At 54.1% G+C, this 20,616-nt stretch overlaps 2 protein-coding genes across 3 annotated transcripts in view; both read left to right on the forward strand.

Annotated features, from left to right (window-relative positions):
* Positions 1-6,596: 6,596 nt before the first annotated feature.
* PGC (progastricsin) lies at positions 6,597-15,173 on the forward strand. Its single transcript, XM_029243459.1, has 9 exons — positions 6,597-6,718; positions 8,662-8,812; positions 9,218-9,335; positions 10,298-10,416; positions 11,052-11,251; positions 12,437-12,559; positions 13,119-13,266; positions 14,052-14,150; positions 14,881-15,173. The coding sequence occupies exons 1-9, from the start codon at positions 6,660-6,662 to the stop codon at positions 15,034-15,036; spliced, it is 1,173 nt and encodes a 390-aa protein (XP_029099292.1). The 5' UTR covers positions 6,597-6,659; the 3' UTR covers positions 15,037-15,173.
* A 1,530-nt stretch (positions 15,174-16,703) lies between these two features.
* Positions 16,704-20,616, forward strand: part of TFEB (transcription factor EB) — a 48,190-nt gene continuing 44,277 nt past the window's right edge. The window contains exon 1 of one of the 2 annotated variants that reach the window (XM_029242321.1): positions 16,704-16,946. The gene's annotated coding sequence lies outside the window, so the exon portion shown is untranslated. The remainder of the gene's footprint in view (positions 16,947-20,616) is intronic. The other variant, XM_029242327.1, reaches the window with a different exon arrangement.

Genomic DNA, 20,616 nt, shown 5'->3' on the forward strand with positions numbered 1-20,616 from the left:
GAGCCTGTGCACCACAACTACTGAGCCCACGCACCACAACCACTGAAGCCCGTGCGCCTAGAGCCGGTGCTCCGCAACAACAGAAGCCATCGCAATGAGAAGCCCACGCACCGCAACGAAGAGTAGCCTCTGCTCGCCGCAACTAGAGAAAGCCTGCATGCAGCAACAAAGACCCAACACAGCGTAAAATAAATTTTTAAAAAATTGTTTTAACATAAGACTTTTAACTGATGTCTAATACACATACATACCGAAAGGTGCATGTATCACGAGTATCCAATACTGACTTCTCACAGACCCACGTGACTGGAACACAGGTCAAGAAGCAGAACATCATCGGTGCTAACCAGAGGTCCCTTTTCCTCTTCAGCTCCTGTCCCCAGCCCCCTGCCCACTTTAAAGGAAAAGATTCCGACTCAGCTGGCAGCTACTGGGGGCTTGCTCTGTGCTAGCACTTTTATAACCATGGTCTTATTGGATTATTCCAGCAACCCTGAGGGGTAGAGGATTGTCCCTGTTTTACAGTCAGGGAAACTCAGGGTCGAAAGGGTGAGTGAGTTATCGGGGTCAAATGGTCAACAAGTGGTGGAGATTGGTCTCCTAAAGCCAATTCCATATCACACATCAGCATCACATTCTTAAATATATACGAAGAGAGGTGAGTGAAGAGTTTGAAGCAGGGTCCCTAGGTCATCAGCAATAAATCTGCATGGACGTCTCTGATTGTTTGCCCAGAAACATCCCCTTACTTATTTTGGGGACTTCTCCTGTCTAAACACTTCAGAAGGCTTCCTGAGGGAGCAGTCCAATTCTTACAGGGCTCTGCCTGCTGGCCACAGTTGGTTGGTCCAAGAGTGGGCATTTGACCCAAGATGGGCTAATCAGGGAGCTTTCTTGGGAATTTTGGTTTCATTCTTCCTCTGGAAATGTAAAACTCAGATGCTTGTGGCCAGTTATGTGGAGAAAGGCAGCCTACAGAGAGAGAGAGAGAGAGAAAAGTGAAGCAGGAATGAGAAGCAAAGGTCCTGATAGCGTTTGGATCCCAGATTTCAGTTGACCCCCGAGGCTCTGCCCCATCCTTCCTCTTTCTGCAGCTGGGTCGCAATATATGACTCACCATCCATCCAACGCATCCCCCTTTCCACCTAAGGCAGACAAGCAGGCTGCTGTCTTTAAGCAAGGGTACATCAATCAATAGACCAGAGAAAAAGCAACCAGCCTGTCTATCCATTTATACACACAGGGATCGATTTCCAGCTGTTTGAGTTACAGACAGATAAAATGGACTCCACTATTGAATGGGGATAAGGTAACCTACCTAGTGGGGTTGCTGTGAGGTTGCCTGATTAAACAAACGTAAAGTACCCTGCTTGGCACAACGTCGATGTTGGGATATTTTGGTAGGGGAGGAAGAGTCCATTTCAAAACCTTGAACCTAGCTCTTCCTTACAGCAGAGTTCTAATTAATAAATGTAGAAGGGATGATGGACATAGAAAAGCACCACCATAATGACTGTTGCAAGCAAGGACCAAAATAGATGTTAAAATTGGTGGGCAGAAGAATGATGAAAAACAGGAGACTGGCGTAGTCTCAAAGTGTCTCCCCAGAAGATACTTATTAATTATCAAGGGAAAGATAATTCCTGTACAGTAGAGAAACGTGGTAGACCTCACCTTAACCAAGTAATTAAGGTTAAATCACCAGCAATGAGACCCATCCATAGTCAGATACCTCCTGATATCATGCACTGAGGATATATCACCTCTGTGGTTTCTGCTCCAAAATGCATGCCATCAATCTCATCATTAGAAAACATCAGAATAACCTAAACTGAGGGACTTTCTACAAAATAACTGCTCAGCACTTTTTAGAAGTAGCGAGGTCATAAAAGACAAAAAAAAAAAAAAACACCCAAGGAACTGTCACAGATTGGAGAAGACTAAGACATGAAAATTAATGTGATGTGGGGACCTAGATTGGATCCTGAATCAGAAAAGGGACATTAGTGGGAAAACTGGTGAAATTCAAATAAGGTTTATAAATTGGTTAATAGTATCAGATCAGGGTTAATTTCCTGGGTTTGATCATTGTACTATGGTTATGATGTAAGATGTTAACATTAGGGAATTCTGGATGAAAGGTGTACAGGCACTCTCTGTACTATGTGACTTTTCTGTAATTCAAAAATTATATCAAAAGAAAAAGAGCGCTGCGGAGGACCCCAACTGCAGGGCCTTACATGGCAGCTTTCAACTGGGGGGTCGGAGGATGAGCCAGAGGTGGAGGTCCAAGTCAGAAGAATCCAGCTTACACTGGGCCCTCTGCCTATAAAAAAAAAAAGAAAGAAAAGAAAAAAGAAAAAGAAAGAAAAGAAAAAGAAAAAAAAAGCATAAATCCTTGAACTTGAAAAAAAAATCTTCCATTTCAGTTTGCCCCCAATAAGTCTGATTAAACCAATATAATGGTGTAAGTATAAAACACACAAAATTTAAGGAAAAAACTAAAAAACCAAGATAATAGCCGAAGTCATAACTAAAATTCATGTAGACAGCTGCCGAAGACTTAAGGTTTATAAAGTACCTGTCCTGGGATCTGAGGTGAGGTCTCTTAGCTCTGCAAACTTAGTTCAGGGTTAGAATACACAGTGAAACTCAGATCCCTAGTCCAATCTCACACCCACTGCAAGAGACCCCACTTCCAGGATTCCTCAAAATGTGCTCCTTTAGCCTCTGTTTGAATGATTCTGATAACAAGGAGCTCACTACTCTCTTCGTTTGGTTGATGTTTATTTTGTGCCCAATTACTATTGATAGAAATGAGAAATTCGAATCAACCCAAATGAATAGGGCTAAGTAATGTTACTACCAAGATAACAGAGCACTGTACAGCCACCAAGCGTGATAAGCATGTGGCCTCTCTCAATTCATGGCTGTGTGTATATAGTAATCTCCAATAACAAGAACAGAACAGAAGTAGTATTTACACACTGATTACAGCTACGTCAAGATCTCAGTGTGTACATTAGGAGCTAGAATATAATTTTGCAATTTAGAATGGTGCAAATAATTGTAGTTTCATGTCATTTTGATTTTTTAAAAAAGTAGTATATGTACAGAATTTAAATGAAATTTAGTATCCAGAATTAAAAAAAAAAAAAGTCCTCCATTAAGGGACTCAGGGATTGTCATTTCAAAATTGAGAATGGGTGTGTGAACACTAGATTGGGAAGGATCCTGAGGCCATGTCTCAGTACCATGAAAGAGAGTGATCTGTTTGATTAGCGATGTCTGCCATGGGTGGAGGATTAGCAGTGGCAGTGTGCATGCTCGTAGCTGCCATCTCTTCTCGAGATGCTCCCAGCAACCAGTGTCACTTTTGTAGTCACTCTGGAAGGTGAATGAGCTGTTTGAGGAGCCAGGTGAGGGAAAAGTCCTTTTCTTTCAGTTACAAGTGATAGGATTTGGGGCAAGTCACTGGGATATAAGACAGTATGAAATAAATACCATAAGGGGAGGAAAAGCAAAGTCCTCCACAATAGGAACCAGTTTGAGAGTAGGTGAGCACAGTAGGGAAGGCTTTACGGCCTTTGTACTGGGTCTTGAAGGATGAGGAGATTTTGCAGGTGGAGATGCTGGGAAGGGTATTGCAGATGGAGACCACAGCATGGATAAAGGCACGGTGGTTGGAAAATAACAGGTCTCCTGGGAGAAAGCAAGGAGATTGCTATGGCTGGAGCACAGAGCATGTGTAGGTTAGTAGTGGAAGATGAGTGTGGAAATGTAGGAAGGGGCCAGCCTGAGTGTGTCCTCAAGGTCAGGGTGATGAGTTTGGATTTTATTTAATTAGCCACAGGGAGCCTTTGATGAGTTTTGAGACAGGTGGTGCTTAGAGGGAGAGGAGACCAGAGGGTGATGAGATAATGCCTCTTTCCTGGGAAACCATCTCTATGAGAGGACGCCAGGCCCTGGATTTTGACACGATCCCTTTAGAGTGTGGGGTGGAAATCAGAGCACTGGGATAATGGGGTGTGGGAGATATAACCAAGACCTATTGAGAACAATCCCATGGGCTCCATCTAGTGTTCAGGATTTCCTGAGCTCTGGGCCAAGCCCAGGGAGGTGGAAGCCACATCTCTGCCTTCTAGGAGTTTCTAGTCTATAGAGTAAGGAAACGTACACCAGAAGACAACTGGAGACCAATCCTAGACAGTGTGTGATCCGGCACTAAGGGGAGGGCACCAGCTGGGTGGGCAGTGTTTAGGGGTAGAAGATGAACTTGGTGGGCAGCCAGTGGGTCAGGCTTACTGGGGCTCCTGTCCTTGGTGGGAGGTAGCCCTGGATGACTTCTAAAGTGTCCCCAGACTCTGTACATCCCTGCTCTAGGAGGAGAGGTCCTGAAGGATGGGCAGAACTTGGACATGTAGAAGGAAGAGAAATGGGCTTTCCAGGAATGGGGGGCTGGGTGGTGGCAGGGCAGCCAGGGCAGGCAAGGACTTAGGATGTATGGGGACACTGAGGGGACTGACTGAGCTGTCAGGTCAGGTTGGGTAGGTGGGGCAGTAAAGCCCCAGGGCCTGGCTGCCAAGCAGGGTACCCTGGCTCGATGTAGTAGGCCAGGGATATTCAGAAGGGATGTGATGTGACTGGGGTTTGGGGACAGTTAGCCCACAGCCATCAGACTCCTTGGGTCCCGCCAGATAAGGAAAGGGTCCCTGGAGGGCCATGTTGTGGAGTCTTGTTGGCCTCACAAGACTTAGGGGACCCCATGGATTCTGCTATATTCACAGGATGTGGCAAGATTCCAAGGATCCTATGACTTTCTTTTGCCTGATCTTCCAAACCTGCGGATTCCCCTACCCCAGGGAAAGCACTTCCTCGTTACGTTGCCTTCCACTCCAGCGTCCCTGGAGACTGCAGGGAGGAATGGGAGCTGATTTGGCCTTGAGACACAACCAGGCAGGTACCTCCCTCTCTGTGCCAGGCCCGGGTGGACCTCTAGTGCCCTCCCTCCCCTCCTCCATCCAGGGCCAGGGGAGACTCCAGGGCTCTGGCCGGGCAGTGGGTGGAGGTGGCCAGAGTGGAAAGTCCCCACGGGCTGGATTATATCGGTGTTTGGCAGGCCTGGTCTTGGCCTTCTGCCTGGGGCTCAAGAGCCTGACAAATCTGTTTGGAGCCCTGAGTGAGGGGTGAGGTGGCGGAGAGGGTACTGGCATGGGGACTTTTTCCACTCACCCCAGAATGGAGAATTCTCCAGTGCCAGGTTGGCAGGCATTGGGCCAGCTCCAGGTCACCTCAGGCAATGAGAAGCTTGTAGCTGGGAAGCAGGCAGGACCCGGAGATGAGGGATAGAGGACACAGCAGATCAGGCTCGGGAGCAGGAACGAGGACAGACGAGAGCTGGGGAAGAGGGTAATGGGGGACACAGGCGTTTTAGGAGAACAAAAGACATGGGCAGGGACTTCCCTGGTGGTCCAGTGGTTAAGATTCAGTACTCCCAATGCAGGGGGCATGGGTTTGATCCCTGGTCAGGGGACTAAGATCCCTTATGCCGCGCAGTGAGGCAGAAAAAAAAAAGACATGGGCGGAGTCTCAATGGAACAGAAGAAGAGAGACAACGAAGAACAGAAGCAGGGGCTGGCATGTCCCCTCCTCCCATGCCCCTGCCCAGGCCTCCTGTTGCTGCAGATCAGTGCCAGTGGCACAACCAGAAGCCAGTGCGGCTTACTCTGTGGGTGTGTCCTGAGTGCTTGCTGGACTATGATGAGAATTGCTCCAAATGTCCCATTTGACCAGGAAAACCTCCAAAGCTGCCCCCAATAGCTCTGACTTCAGCCACTGGCAACCCAGCCCCACCATCTGCATCTGTGCTAACAATACCGCCGCCAACGTCACCACTGTCAGCATCACGCTCACCACTACCATTATCATTACCATCATCCTAGCCACTGACCCCATCAACCCGCGACACTCCTAACTGCATCCCCCAAGGGGTTGGGGGTGCTGGAACCAGGACTTAAGTCAGAATCTTTGAGTGCATCACCTATAGACCAGCGATTCTCAACAATTTTGCTCCCGAAAGGGACATGTGGCAATGCCTGCAGACACTGTTGGTTGTCACAACTGGGGGACTGTTGCTGGCACCTAGTGGGTAGAGGCCAGGGATGCGGCTAAACATCCTACAATGCCGAGGACAGTGTCCACAGCAAAGAGTTTTTTGTTTGAAAGTGTCGGAAGTACTGAGGATAAAAAAACTGCCTATAGATCCTACGGCCCTCACTCTGCCCTCCTCTGGCCCTCACCCTAAAAGGCTTACCTCACACCTCTGGTTCCTGCACAAGAAGTCATATTTGCCTCTCCATCTTACAGCAACTTTGATTTCTTATCGCTCGCACCTCCTGGCCTCCACTGCTTGTACTGAAAAGTCAATAAGATGAAAAGTCCTTTGCAGCCACCCTCACAAGGGAAAACACACAGAAATAACTGATACGTGGAGCCCAGGGTATGACAGGGATTGAGGTTATGCTGGTGCAGGGCAGGGAGGCAGGGGCTGGGCTGGGTCCTCGGGGTATAAAGGAGGAAGGAGTGTTCAGGCCTTCACTCCACTCTGACGCCACAACTCTGAGCTGCTTCACTACTGTGGCCAGCTGGGAATCGGCATCATGAAGTGGATGGTGGTAGCCCTGGTCTGCCTCCAGACCTTGGAGGCGGCCGTGATCAAGTGAGTCTGGGGCCTGGCTGCTGGGGCAGGAGCCTGGGCAGCCTTTTTTACTTTTAAATGAACTACCATAGACTGGATGGCTTATAAACAACAGAAATTTATTTCTCCAAGTTCTAGAGGCTAGGAAGTCCAAGATCAAGGTGCCTGTAGATTTGGTGTCTGGCGGGAATCTGCTTCCTAGTTTATATACCCCCATCTTGTTGCTATCCTCACATGTTGGAAGGGACAAGGAAGCTCTGTGGATGATCTGCCTCTGCTCTGGGACTTCTGGACAGGGAAGGCTCCCTGAATCGGTGTAGGACAGGACTCAGCGGTGGGAGGAGATATGGCCTCTGCTTTCAGGCAACTTCCAGTCAAAGGGAGAAGCACCATCCCGTCCCCCACTGATGAGAAAACATGGATAGGAAACAGGGGGAATAAGGGTGACTACCACCCAAGTAGATGCTGAACGGCCGGTACAATTATCTCTAGAGAGGGAGACGTTTGCTAGTATTTTCCTTAAAGCCCCCAATTGATTTGGTAGATGCCAAAATCATCTAAGCAGAAACACCCGTCATGTAATCTCTACACGCTGAGGTGTCAGGGGATAGGGAACGAGGCGGCACAGCTCACAGGACATCAGGAGGACTCCCGGCCTGCCACTCTGCTTGCTATTCTACCACTAAAGAGTGATTTTTTGGCAAAGAGATGGCTCCTCTCAGAAACTTCTTTGAATATGCAAATTCTGTAACTGTGATGGGGTGCAGCAACCATCAGCCTTCATAGCTCAAGGTGAATGGGTTTAGCAGAGAATTTCTGGACAATGAAGGGTCTTGGGGGAATGGGGAAGAGATGGGGAAAGAAGTGAAAGCAGCAGGAATTCTGGAGCCTGGAACAAGGCCTGGGTGGACCCGCAGAGACCCCTAGGCAATGGCAGCAAGCAGGTCTGGGAAGACATGGGCAGAAACCCATAATTCAGTACATACAGTTCCAGAGCTGATTTGGGCTCCGGACCAACCAGGCCAACCTCCCCACTGTCCCTGCATCCTGAGAGGAGCATGATTGATCCAGGCCAGACAAGTCGCTGCAGGGGCAGAACTAGGACCCTGTCTTCTGAGTCCCCAGCCTAGTGCCCTTCCCCTGGTCCTGTGCTCTGTCACAGCCAACCGGCACCAGGTGCCTGACAGCCACTGTACCAGAGGACTTTCTTTGGGGTGAACTTTGCCATCTATGAAACTTTTATTTTATTTTATTGGCCACATTGTACAGCATGTGGGATCTTAGTTCCCTGACCAGGGATTGAACCCGCTCCCACTGCAGTGGAAGAGCAGAGTGTTAACCACTGGACGCCAGGGAAGTCCCTCTGAAACCTTTTTTAAAAATGCACAAATTGGGAGTTCCCTGGCAGTCCAGTGGTTAAGGACTCGGCGCTTTCACTGCTGAGGGCGCGGGTTCAATCCCTGGTCAGGGAACTAAGATCCCGCAAGCCACGCGGCACAGCCAAAAAGAACAAAAACAAAAACAAAACAAAACAGAACAAAAATGTACAAATCCTACAAAGGGTAATGTCTGAAGTTCCTCTCCCCTGCCTGGGAAAGTGTTTATGGGATATCTGAGAGTGGAGGACCAGGGTGGGATGAGGACCCATGCGATGGGGTGGGGGCATGCATGGGTGAAGTCAGTTGTTTTCTGAATCTCAGAGCAAGTCCTGAGAAGAGTTTTGAAAGAAAGAGAAAGAGAGAGGAAGAAAATGAGAGGCAGAGGGAGAAAAAGCCAGAGAGAACCAGAGATTGAGACAGAGATGGAGAAAGAGGGAGACACACAGACACGTACAAGCCGCAGACACCAGGGGACAGAGCGGCAGGGAGCCTGAGGCAAACAGAGATGGAGAGAGAGAGAGATTGGGATATTAGAGCCTCTGTAGGAAAGAGGGAGGTCCTGCCCTGACTCCAGCCCTTCTGCAGAGTCCCCGTGAAGAAATTAAAGTCCATCCGTGAGACCATGAAAGAGAAGGGGATACTGGAGGACTTCCTGAGGACCCACAAGTACGACCCCGCCCAGAAGTACCGCTTCAGTGACTTCAGCGTGGCCTCCGAGCCCATGGACTACATGGACGTGAGTCCTGACCCTCCCCGGGGCTCCCCATCTCCCTGCTGCCAAAGGCCAGGCCTGGGCTATGAGCTGCGCCCCACCTCTCTGCACCCTCCCACCCAGGCCCTGGGGCCTGCCCCCGTCTCTCAGGCCTGCCAGCCCGGAGACTTCATTGGCGGGCAGAGCACTCAGGCGCCCCTGCTGATCTGGCAGCTAAGTCCACAGAGACCTTTGCAGCTGCCCCAGGCGGGCTTGACCGAAGGTCTGTGGGTTCTGGGCGAGCGTGGAGGGCAGGCTCAGGCCCCTGCTTCTGGTGCGGGCTGTGGGGCTGGTCACTCTGTCACTCTGTCCGTGGAGGAGCCTGGGCCTGATGGTCCCTGGATCCCGCCAGAGCTAACAGCCCGTCCATGTCCCCCCTCTCCCGCCCAGGCTGCCTACTTTGGTGAGATCAGCATCGGGACCCCACCACAGAACTTCCTGGTCCTTTTTGATACTGGCTCCTCCAACCTGTGGGTGCCCTCTGTCTACTGCCAGAGCCAGGCCTGCAGTGAGTGCTAGGTTGGGCAGGGGAGGGCGGTTGGCAGGGCAGGGCACTGACACCCTCTGGGGAAGGGCCGCACTTCATAAAGATTGCTGGGGAGAGCTGCAGTCCCAGAGAGGACCAGGGACTTGTCCAGGGTCATGTGGCACATGTCCAAGCCAGAGGGAAGAAGCTGGCCATGGAGCTGGGTGGCGCCCCTGCTTTCCCTGCTCACAAATACATATCCCTTCACCTACTCCAGCCCAGCCCAGCCCACTCCACTCCGTTCTGTTTGCTCTGGGCAATGCCATTCCATCCCACTCCACTCTACAACACTCTTTCTATGCTACTCCACTCCATGATTTACTAAGTTCTTACTGAGTATCTCAAGGGACACGGGAGAAGGATATAGATGTGGTCCCCTCCCTGTAGTTGTATTTGGAGACAGGAGATATTCACTTCCTAGGGCTGCCTTGGTCCCTGCCAAAGCCTTGGGGGTTGGGTCTTGACGCCTCTAGTCCAGAAGGTCCCTCATTGGCTCCATCCTAGGCTATCTCAGGATCCTGGTGTGGCCAGCTTCTCCTCGGGGTGAGGTGAGGGTCAGGGAATGCACAGATGCCCTGGAGGTTCATTCACTCCTTCATCCAATGAGTAATTTCTCAGCACTTGCCATGTGTCAGGAGATCTGCTGGGGGTCAGGGAGATGAATAGACTCTATATAACCTGCCCATAGGGAGGTCACCATCCTAGGGCATCTCAAGATTCTGTAGGTCAGAGGGGGCTTTGGAGTCAAGGCTGGCCAGTTCTTGTGGGACTTCCAATGCCAGGAATGTCAGCTGGCCACCACCTGACTCAGTGGCCGGTGGGGGGTGGGGCATGGGGGGAGTGCTGAGTCCCCAGGATGTGAGCCCAGGCTGGGAGACAGGTGGGCAGTCCGGCAGGCCTGAGAGTGGGCCAGCCTGACTTCCCGAATTTTCCTTCCCTTGCAGCCAGCCACACCCGCTTCAACCCCAGCCTGTCCTCCACCTACTCCACCAATGGGCAGACCTTCTCCCTGCAGTATGGCAGTGGCAGCCTCACCGGCTTCTTCGGCTATGACACTCTGACAGTGAGTGATACTGCCGGCTACCCCTGTCCCCACACCCAGATATGGGGAAGGTAGTCCGGGGCTGTGAGCTGGATTCTAACCTCAAAGTCCTCACGGTCTGATGGGGAGACTTAGATGGAGGCCCTGAAAAATATGGGAAACACCTAGTGCTCTACCGTACAGGCCAGAAAATCAGTACAATAAAGGCTCATCCAGGGACTTCCCTGGTGGTCCAGCAGTTAAGACTCCACGCTTCCACTGTAGGCGGCACGGGTTTGATTCCTGGTCGGGGAACTAAGATTCCGCATGCCACAAGGCGCAGACAAAAAAAAAAAAAAAAAGCTCATCCGTTCACTCATTGAACCCTCACTGTGGGCCATCATGTGCCAGGCACCGAGGGCACCACAATGGTTGGGATGACCTGGTCCTTAAGGAACTTAAAGCCTCGGGAAGAAGAAGGTTGGGGTGGGGAATGCTGCAGCGGTCGGGGATGGCTTCTTGGAAGAGAAAGTGGCTTTTGCAAACCTGACAAGAAGAGAGGCAGCAGAAGCAAAGGAGGGATGAAGAACAGACCCTTGAGGGGTCTGAGGAGGGGGAGCCTGGGGGAGGTGGGTGGAGATACACTTGTCATCTCCCATCCTCTCTTTCCCCTCCAGGTCCAGGGCATCAAGGTCCCCAACCAGGAGTTCGGCCTGAGTGAGAAAGAGCCGGGTACCAATTTCCTCTATGCGAAGTTCGATGGCATCATGGGCATGGCCTACCCTGCCCTGTCCATGGGCGGGGCCCCCACCGCCCTGCAGGGCATGCTGCAGGAGGGTGCCCTCACCAGCCCAGTCTTCAGCTTCTACCTCAGCAGGTAAGGAACCACCTGGCGGTCCCCAGCTCCCAGCCCATTCCCCCCGTGGCCCTGGACGGCTGAGGTTCAACACTTTGGGATTTGAAGGCCTCCCAGCAGGCATATTTGGCAGGGCCTTTCCTCCTGGGCTTCTGACTCTTCCTCCTCCCCTCCCCAACCCCTGCATCTGTCCCTGCCCACTCGGCCTCTTCTTTGTATTTCTTGGCCATGACAGCATCTCTCCTTCCTCCAGCTGAGCTCTTCTTTGAGCATTGCTACTGCTTTCTCCATACCTCTTGGGCTTACCTCCTGCCCAGAGCCCCAGTTAGATCATTTCCTTCTGACCAAATGTTTTCTACCTGGACACCTCTTTTGTGTAGAAATCTATTGCTTCATCTCCTTTGATCTATTGTTCTAGCCAGGTCCTGGAGTCTTCTGGTCTAGGTCCACCATGAACTCCTAACGAGTTGTTATTCTTACCACAAACACGAGCCAACTCAGTGATTTATGTGGATGGGCCCCGGTGCCAGGCAGTAGGAGGGGTGGGGGTGGGGGCGTCGCCTGGGGTGGACTTTCTTTCCTCTCCAGAATTAGACAACTACCTTCTAGAGATGGTCAATATCTACTCTCTGGGGCTTAGTCATCTGAATCTTTCAATCACATTATCCTGTTACATCGGTTGCTGGCCTCTGTTTACAAGTACTCTGAGTTTAGCCTGTAGGAGCTCTGCCCAGTTCCACACTCAGGTTCGTCTTCTGTCTAACAGGGGAGGCCCTGCCCTCCCCTCCACCTGGGCCCTACCTCCCTCCGATCCCAGCAGAAAAATAACAAGCTGGGCCCGGGTCAGGCTCCCGTGGACACGCTCCACCAGCAGCACAAAGTGAAAGGGACTGGAGAACGTGGTGTGTGGCAGGGTGGGGGGCCAGACGACCAGAGGCTTCCCCAGAGGCAGCGCTTGGTGGAGTACCTGGGAGCCTGAGGCACTGGGAAGTCTGAGCTCCAGGCGGGGGTGGGGGGTGGACACAACCTCTTCCCTCAGGGAGCCCCATTCCGAGGGGAGACGCGGCCCCGCCCTTGGGGAGCCCTGGTCTGAGGGGAGACACAGCCGTTCCTCAGGGAGCCCCAGTCTGGAGCCAGGGCAGGACCTCTGTTTTCCTGCCTTTTCCACAGCCACTGCCTGACTCACTTTTGCTTTACGTCCTGCAGCCAGCAGGGCTCTCAGGACGGGGGAGCAGTCATCTTCGGAGGTGTGGACAGCAGCCTGTACACGGGGCAGATCCACTGGGCCCCCGTCACCCAGGAGCTGTACTGGCAGATTGGCATTGAGGAGTGAGTCTGTGGTGGGCCCTGGGGGTGTGGGCACTTCCTCGGAGCAGGCTCGGAGGCACTTCATGTCACACGGGTACTGCCGGGTGGCGGGGGGACAGAGGACCCCAGAGACCTGCGCCTGCAAAGCCACAGCTGCCCTCAGCTGGGGTTTCAAGGCCCAGGTCGGCCTGGAGAAGGAGGGTGGGGTGGGGACAACATAGGAAGGGGCAGGACTGGGAATCCCAAACATTTTGGACCCTGTAGTCCAACCCTAGGGGCTTAGACATTAGAAAACTGGGGTGTGTGAGGGGGAGGGAATAATTTGCTTGAAGTACTTTCAATGAATCAGTAACCCTGGCCTTCAGTGTTTCTAGAACCATCCTTGGAACTTTTTAGAAAGAGATTCCAAGGCCATTTAGGTGGCCTTTGACAGACTTTGGTATGAGGCAGGAGGATGGCTGCATTGACCTGTGCAGAGTCCTTATCTTCTGGAGGTGCACCTTGATTCTGTGGTTGCAGCTCATCCCCTAGCTGCCCTGAGCTGGGAGGTGCTGAGGCCGCCCATCTCCTCACCGTTCAGGTTCCTCATTGGTGACCAGGCCACGGGCTGGTGCTCCCAGGGCTGCCAGGCCGTCGTGGACACTGGCACGTCTCTGCTCACCGTGCCCCAGCAGTTCATGAGCTCCCTTCTGCAGGCCACAGGGGCCGAGGAGGACCAGTATGGACAGGTGCGTGTGGTGGAGGTGTGCCCCTTCCCTGGGGGAGGCCAGCCAGGGGGCAGTTGTGGTTTTTCCTGGGAGCACAGGAATAGCTTGATTCTTGGCCTCCGTGCTTCTCGCTGCCCCCAGGCACTGGAGGTGGGGGCCCCAGGATGACTGGGGCTGGGAGCTGGCTGGGGGCCCGAAGGCTGATCCAGGGGAGCCAGATGCTTGTGCTAAAAGGGTGTGGGGAGGTCACTACCAGGCAGAATTTCCTCTGAGCTTCAGCCCCTTAGCGGAAACAGGTAACACACCTGCCGGGCTTTACAGTAAGAGGGAAATAACTAGACTGTGGTGCCAAGCCCATGAGTGACAAGGGATAACCCTTCAGTCCACAGCTCCCTCACCTCCACAGGGCCATGCTCTCTGCCCCGTGCCCCCTCCTGAGCCCACCAAAGGGTTTGCCTAATTAATGCATTCCCACTAACTTTGGTGGACTGATGGGCCATGCTTTCTACAGACCTGCGTGTTTTAAAAGGACACTTGCAGAGAAGGGGGTGTAGATTTAATCTCTCTCATGGGGAAAATTCAAGCAAGAGTCATGTTTGGGGGTGAGAAAGATGCTCAGGTCCCCCCAGATCCCACCCTCTGCACGTGAGTCCTCATGTGTAACACGAGCAGTATTGGTGTTGCAGCCTCCGGTCCCAAAGCAGGCTTGGGGCTCAGGCCCGGGTCCTGAGGGGCTGAGGCGATGGGGTTGGCAGGTCCTCTCAGGGGGGGAGATGAGACATCCCGGGCCCTGTTCCTCTCTGCAGTTTTTCGTGGACTGTAACAGCATCCAGAGCCTGCCCACCCTCACGTTCATCATAAATGGTGTGCAGTTCCCTCTGCCGCCCGCTTCCTACATCCTCAATGTAAGTCCTGGCCCCTGCATCGGGAGGGGGGGGATGGGGGATGGGGTGAGGGGTGGGAGGAAGGGGTGGGTAGCCAGAAACGCTGGGTCTCCTTACCTCGCGCCGTTTCCTGATGCCTTGCAGCATTGATTTCTTTTCCCCATCCATTGATTCTAAACCCCCGTCTCTGGAACGAGGCTATGAAAGAGCAGAGTGCCACCTATTATTAATGATTATTATTAATTAGAGGGGAGGGGCGCTGGCTCTTTGTTGATCACTTATGAGAGTCAGCCACTGAGTGAAGCACTTTGTCTACATTTCCCTGATTACTCGTCACAACATTCAATGAGCGAGATACTGATTCTATTTTACAAACAAAAACTTGGAGGTTCAGAGAGTTAAGTAACTGGCCCAAGGCCACATAGCTAGTCAGGGTGAAGCTAAGCTTTGAACCCAAGTTGGTCTGGCTCCAAGACTTTACCGCCAGGCTGACCTGCTCCAAATCAGGAACAGGAGGGAGTCAAGGAGACCCTGCAGAGGGAGGCCTTTTGCAGCCTGCCCTCGGCCACGCCAGAATCCCCCACCAGCCCGACTCTGGCTCTGGAGGCTCAGTTGGCCTGTGAGCCCTCAAGGGCAGAAACTTTGGCTCACCTGTTTCTGCATCTGTGCTGCTGGCCTGGGGCTCTGGGCCGAGCAGTGCCCCGTCACTGTGTGAGCGGATGAATGAGTGTTGCCCTTCTGTGTTGTGCAGAACGATGACAGCTTTTGCATGCTGGGGGTCGAGCCCACCTACGTGCCCTCCCAGAACGGCCAGCCCCTGTGGATCCTTGGGGACGTCTTCCTCAGGTCCTACTACTCCGTCTATGACTTGGGCAACAACAGGGTGGGCTTTGCCACCGCCGCCTAGACTCAGCGCCTGGACGCCCGGGCTCCCTTCTCCCTCTGGGCCTCCCAGGCTACAGGGGGTTCTCTCTGCATTTCCTCTCTGCATGTAGCCTCCCTTCTCTGGACTCTGGACTTTCTCTAACAATAAATCTTTCTTCTCCATATCGGCCAGCCTGTTGTTTCTAGAGGGCAGTTGTGGCCTGTAAGGCAGCCCCTGGTCTCAGACAAGGGGGCAATGAGAGTCAGGGGCAGATTTGCCTCTGCTGCACCATGTTCTCCCTGAGTTTCTAGGAGGTTTGCAGTGGGTCACTGAGAACCTAAGAGAAATAGGGCACAGGGTAGGGCTTGGGGGTGGGCCCTGCATCCCTCAAAGCTTGGAGTCTGTTCACAGCTTCTCTCTGGAGAGGGAAGACTGTGGTAGTGGCATGGAAGCAGGACACTCCTTTGTAATGGACAATCCAAAATGCTCTGCTGACCTAATTTACCAAACTACCACCAGAGTGACCCCACACATGTGCACTAGCAGTGTGACTAGGGGTCCAATGTATCCTAAATCTAGCCTCTTCCTCCTTATCTGTGATCAAGTTCCACTAGGAGCTTTCAGAGTAAGGCTGGATGCCGATACACACTTGTAACAGTCACGGATCCTTTAGGGAGAGATCACCCGATGCCACCAGAACCTAGTAGGTTCCAGGAGGGCTCCAGAAGATCTGGGCTGAGTTAAGCCTATCATATTTTAACCCAGACCCCTATGTCCCAGGGCTTGTCTTTAAAGAAGGGCTGGCTCTCAACCATGGACAAGAGGGATAGCTATTTGAATCACATGAAAATCAAACCCATTTGTTCTAACCAACTGAGCAAGAGGTCTTGTCCTTCTGGACTTCATTCCTGTCCTCCATAGGACCTTCCCAGCAAAAGACCCGGAAACCTGGTGGGGGTGGGGGAGGGACACGGTATGGGGAGGGGGAGGAGGAGGAGGAGGAAAAGGCAAAGAATGATAGCTCAGCACCCTGTAACTTCCAGCACGGGAAGGTGACACGAAAGAGGTCAGGAAATTTCTGTCCAGCAACATGGCAGTGGGGAGTACCTGCAAGCTCAGGCTGATGAGGTCTAGGTGGGGCGGGGGTATATATAAATGGGGAACTCACAATTAGAGGGGAGGTGGGCTCTATTTTATAGTCATATTTCCTTTACCATGCTGACCAACCTTGTCCCTTATGCTCAAGATCCAGGTCTGGTACCCCACTCCAAACCAGGAGGGAAACTGAGGTTTGACACAGAGGGGTTTCTATGGCAACAGCACACCATCTGGGACCCTACATTTTTCCTAGACTCCAGGAAAGCCAGCCCGCTGCAAGCCTCTCCTTGGGGTCAGATAGGCCACAGGGTGTATTGTGGTGATCTGTGTGGTTCGGACATCACTTATTGAAAAGAGAAAACTTGCAAAAGGGGTAGAAACGAAGTGGAACGAAGTTTCCAAATTAAACGCCAAGTCCCTGTACAGGCCTGAACTCACAGAGCGGGACTACAAATCCCGGCGTGCCTAGCCGAGCTGCAGGGAGGACTACGCTTCCCAGCGGGCTCCATGGCAGGCCGACGTGGGGCGGAGTCGGGCGGGGCGGGGCCGCGGGGTAGGGTGCTGCCCTCTGCCGGGCGCGGCGGGAAGTGGGTGCGGAGTGACAGCAGGAGCCCCGGCGCCGGGCGCGGGGCTCGGTGACAGCGGAGGCGGCGGCCGCCGGCTGGACGTAGGGAGCGGCGGCGGCGCCGACGGCAGAAGGAAGGGCGGACGGGGGCGGGCCTCCCTGGTGGCGCGGAGCCTGAGGAGCCCGGGAGGGGGTGGCCGGCACAGCTCTCGGGCCGGACACCTGAACTTGGGACAAGTTGCCGGAGCCGCGGGGCGCGGGCGGCGGACGGATTGACCTTCATAGTTAGGTGAGCAGCGCTGGGGGGCAAGGGGTGCGCGGAGGGCCCGGAACCCCCGACCCACGCTCCCCTGCTCCGATCCAGTGGGTCCGGGAGACAGGTGGGTGGGTGGGGGTGTCGACTGGAAAGGGGAGCGAGACCGTGTGCGCCGCGCTGCCACCCGCCCCGCTGTCTGTCTAGCCCGGGACGCCCGGCGCATGGCCGGGGCGGCGCTGCCCGCGGAGCCTGGGAGCCCCTTCAGCCCCTCCCTTCAGGCCAGGGCCGGGGGGCGGCTTCCCTGCGACCTTATGTAACCAGGCGGGAGGGGCCGTGGCGGGCACGGGCCTTCCCGGCCCGGGAGCTGGGAGTCGAAGGGGCGGGAGACGTGGGAGTGAACTTGCAAGAAGTTTGAGGGCGTGTGGGCCCGGCGCCCACTTCTTCTCCACCGGACGCGGCTGGGGTGGGTTGCACGGGGGAGGGCGCCGGAGGTAGGGGAGGTGTGCGGGGGCCGAGTGCGGCCGGGCCAGGCCCTGCCTGGATGGTCCGGGGGAATGGGAGGGCCGGAGCGGCGCCACGCCCCGGGGGCCGGGCTGCTGGAAGCTGAGGGGGGGGGGGGTGGAAGTACCATCCCTCCCTCCCTTCCCGTCCCTTCCTCCCCCTCGGCCTCTTGAAGAAGCCGCCTCTGCCAGAGTCCCCCGGTATCCCTGAACGCAGTCTTTTTCTCCCCCTTGCATTATTCCACGACCTTAGTGAACCCCAACCCCAGAGCTCACCCACTGCACGCCCCTCTTTCTACCTTCCCTGGAGCTCCCAGCCGTCTCCCCGCCCCCTGAGTATCCCCCTTCTTCTCGGTCCCGAATCCCGGAAAACACACCCCCTTCCCCCCGATTCCCTGAGTCCGCACCGCCCAACCTCAGGCTGTCCCGCCCCCGAGTCAGCGCTCCTTCTTCTCCCCTCCTCCCGGTACCCCGATCAGCTATTCGGCCGCAGCGAGTGCGCTCGCCTTCTCGAAGGGAGCGGGCTGATGCTAGCTCGGCTCCCCCGCCCCTCGGCCCCCTCCCGCCGGGGGTTCTGGCTTCACGCACCGCTGCCCCGAGCTGCTCAGGGTTGCGCGAGCAGGTTCGCGCTGAAGCCGCCCGGCGCGCCCCGGCCCAGCGCCCAGGGGGAGGGAGGAAGGGAGGGAGGGGGAGAGGGCGCCTGGGGCGGGGCTCGTCTGCGCGAGCGCCCGCATTGCCCAGGGCTCCCCCACCCCCTCCTCATTCCAGGCCAGCCCCTCACCGCGGGGGCCTTCTCAGATGCCCCGTCCACTCCTGCCGCCCGTCTGTTCTGGGGATGGTTCTGCGCGAACAGTTTCTGGACTAAACTTTAGTTCTTTGGCTTAGTGTTCTCTGGGGAAGTGTCAGTTAATTGCCGCCCAGACCCCACCCCCCACCCTGAGAGAGGGGTGCTTGGGTGAGCAGGGAAGGGGACAGGCCGGTTCAGATCCCCAGTGACACCTCTGGGATGTGGGCTCAGGACCCTGCGAGCTGAGATTCCACCGGCCCAAGACCTGGCACTCTTGGGCAACTGGCGGTGGAGGGGAAGGTAGGGGGCCGGTCTCTGGTGTCCTCCAAGGCTGCCAGATGTGGGTGCCCTCAGATCAGATCGCAGTTCTTGGTTCCTTGGCTTGTGCCCTCTGAGGCCTTCACTTTTCCCAGCCTGAGAGATGGCCCCCAGGCCCTGCCTTCAGGGGGATCGCAGTCTGGGAGAGAGACAGCCAGGCCAGAAGAGGCTGGAGAGGGGAAGGGCTGGCTGCCTTGGGAGCCCTGCCTGGTAGTCTGAGGTGTGCTTGTACCACGCCTCAGTTTCCCCAGCCGTGGAATTTACTTGGACCCCTTCATTCTGCCTGCCTCCTGGCTTCTAGATGTGAGTCGGGAACCAGAGAGTGTTAATGAAGGGCTGTTTAGGGTGACTCTGTGCTCTGCTTGTGCGGGAGAGCAGCCAGTGTTGCTTACAGTTTACAAGGCCTGTTACAGCTGCAGTGCTATTTTGTCCTCAGCCTAGCTCTGTGAGGTGCAGACAACTGGGAACCCAGGTCTCCTGGTTCTGTGTCCCATGGAAGGGGTGCAGGGATTGAGGACATCTCAGGTGAGCACTCAATCCAGGGAGAGCCCCTGGGCTTCTGTGGGCTGATGGCCTGGTAACTCATAGTCAGTGGTGGGTAGGAGGGTGGGCCAGGGCAGGCAGGAGCCCATCCAGGGTTCTGGGATGATGGGAGTACCCAGTGCTCACCTCCATGGCCAGTGAGGCCTCCCTTTCAGCCTCTCGGCTGGAAAGCAGGTGGGAGGGGCTTCCCACCTCTCAGGCCTGGCTGCCCTTTGAGGGTCTGGCTTCTGGCCTGGATCCCTCCCGGGGCTCTGTTTATGGCTGTAATTGCATCATTAGGCAGGGTTTGTAGAGTTACTTAGCACCTGCCCCACAGGGAGTGGCCTAGCCACCCCCTGGCTTCTGTCTCTTCCTTTTCAAAGTCAACTTGGTTTCTGCAGGCAGCAGGGGTTTCCCCAACCGCAGCTGGCATGAAAGCCAGGTTGGGCCTTTGTCCTAGGGATGGAGGGCAGTCAGCACTTGGGGCCCAGCTTGGGGCTGCCCTGGAGATGACAGTGGAAATTGGGTTGGCCTCCTCTGATACAGAGGGAGGGAGTTCAGAGTTCCCAGAGCTGCCAGAAGTGTCCACATCCCAGGATACAGTGGGTGTTTTTGCGTATAATATATGTAACCTCATCTGAAAAGAGGGAGATAAAAATGTACAAACTTCACAGGCTGCTGTAAGGAGTCAGGTGCCTGGTACGTGGTGAGTCCAGGGTGCTGCTCTGTATGTCAGTGTGGGGAGTATGTGATTGATGGGAGTTTGTGTGTGTGGTTATGAGGTTATAGGTATCTACATACATGTATATAGATGAATTGTGTATATGCATGTCTATGAGAGTGTAACGATAACTTAACATTAATAGAATATGCATCTATTCTCTTTATGCTATAATAGAACAATATTGTAATAAAATTTAGTTACAATAATAGTTGTCAACATTTATTGTATATTTACTTTTCAGAATGAGGTAGGACTTATTATTTTCATTATACTGATTCAGAGAAGTTAAGCAGGTTGCCGGAAGTCACATAGCCTGGAAGTGGTAGGGATTCTAACCCAGGCCCAACTGAGTCCGAAATCCATGTTCTCAATCCCTGCAGAAGACCACTTCAGGGTTTCCCAGGAGTTCTGTCTTAAAAGGCAGGGTGTGTCGTGGTGCAGGAACCTTCTTTTCCCCCTCCCGGGTCTCCTGCTCTGAGCAGGAGTGGGACTTGTTGAAGCCCCTGCCCCAGGACATACCTGTCTCCGCTCTTCTGAGCTGCTGACACAGGTGACGAAGGACCCCTGGCAAGAACTCTCCTGCCTGGCCCGGGGAAGAGATGGGTTCAGACAAGGCTTCCTGGGTCTCCTTGGATACCTCAAACGTTCCCTTACAGTGAAGCCCTTAGTAGGCACTTGTTTTATCAGATGTGGAGAAAAGGCCGGGCGGCTATTGGGTGAGAAGGGGACAGTAGGGAGTCGTGAGAAGAACCCAGGAGACCCCGCGCTGACAGGCCGTGTGGTATCACAAAATACCTATAGTGATATTGTATAAAATATACCTTGACGTGACCTGGGACCTGCCTCACATTT

The sequence above is a fragment of the Monodon monoceros genome, unplaced genomic scaffold (assembly GCF_005190385.1).
Source record: "Monodon monoceros isolate NGI ecotype Baffin Bay Population unplaced genomic scaffold, NGI_Narwhal_1 Super_Scaffold_3, whole genome shotgun sequence".
Classification (NCBI taxonomy): domain Eukaryota; kingdom Metazoa; phylum Chordata; class Mammalia; order Artiodactyla; family Monodontidae; genus Monodon; species Monodon monoceros.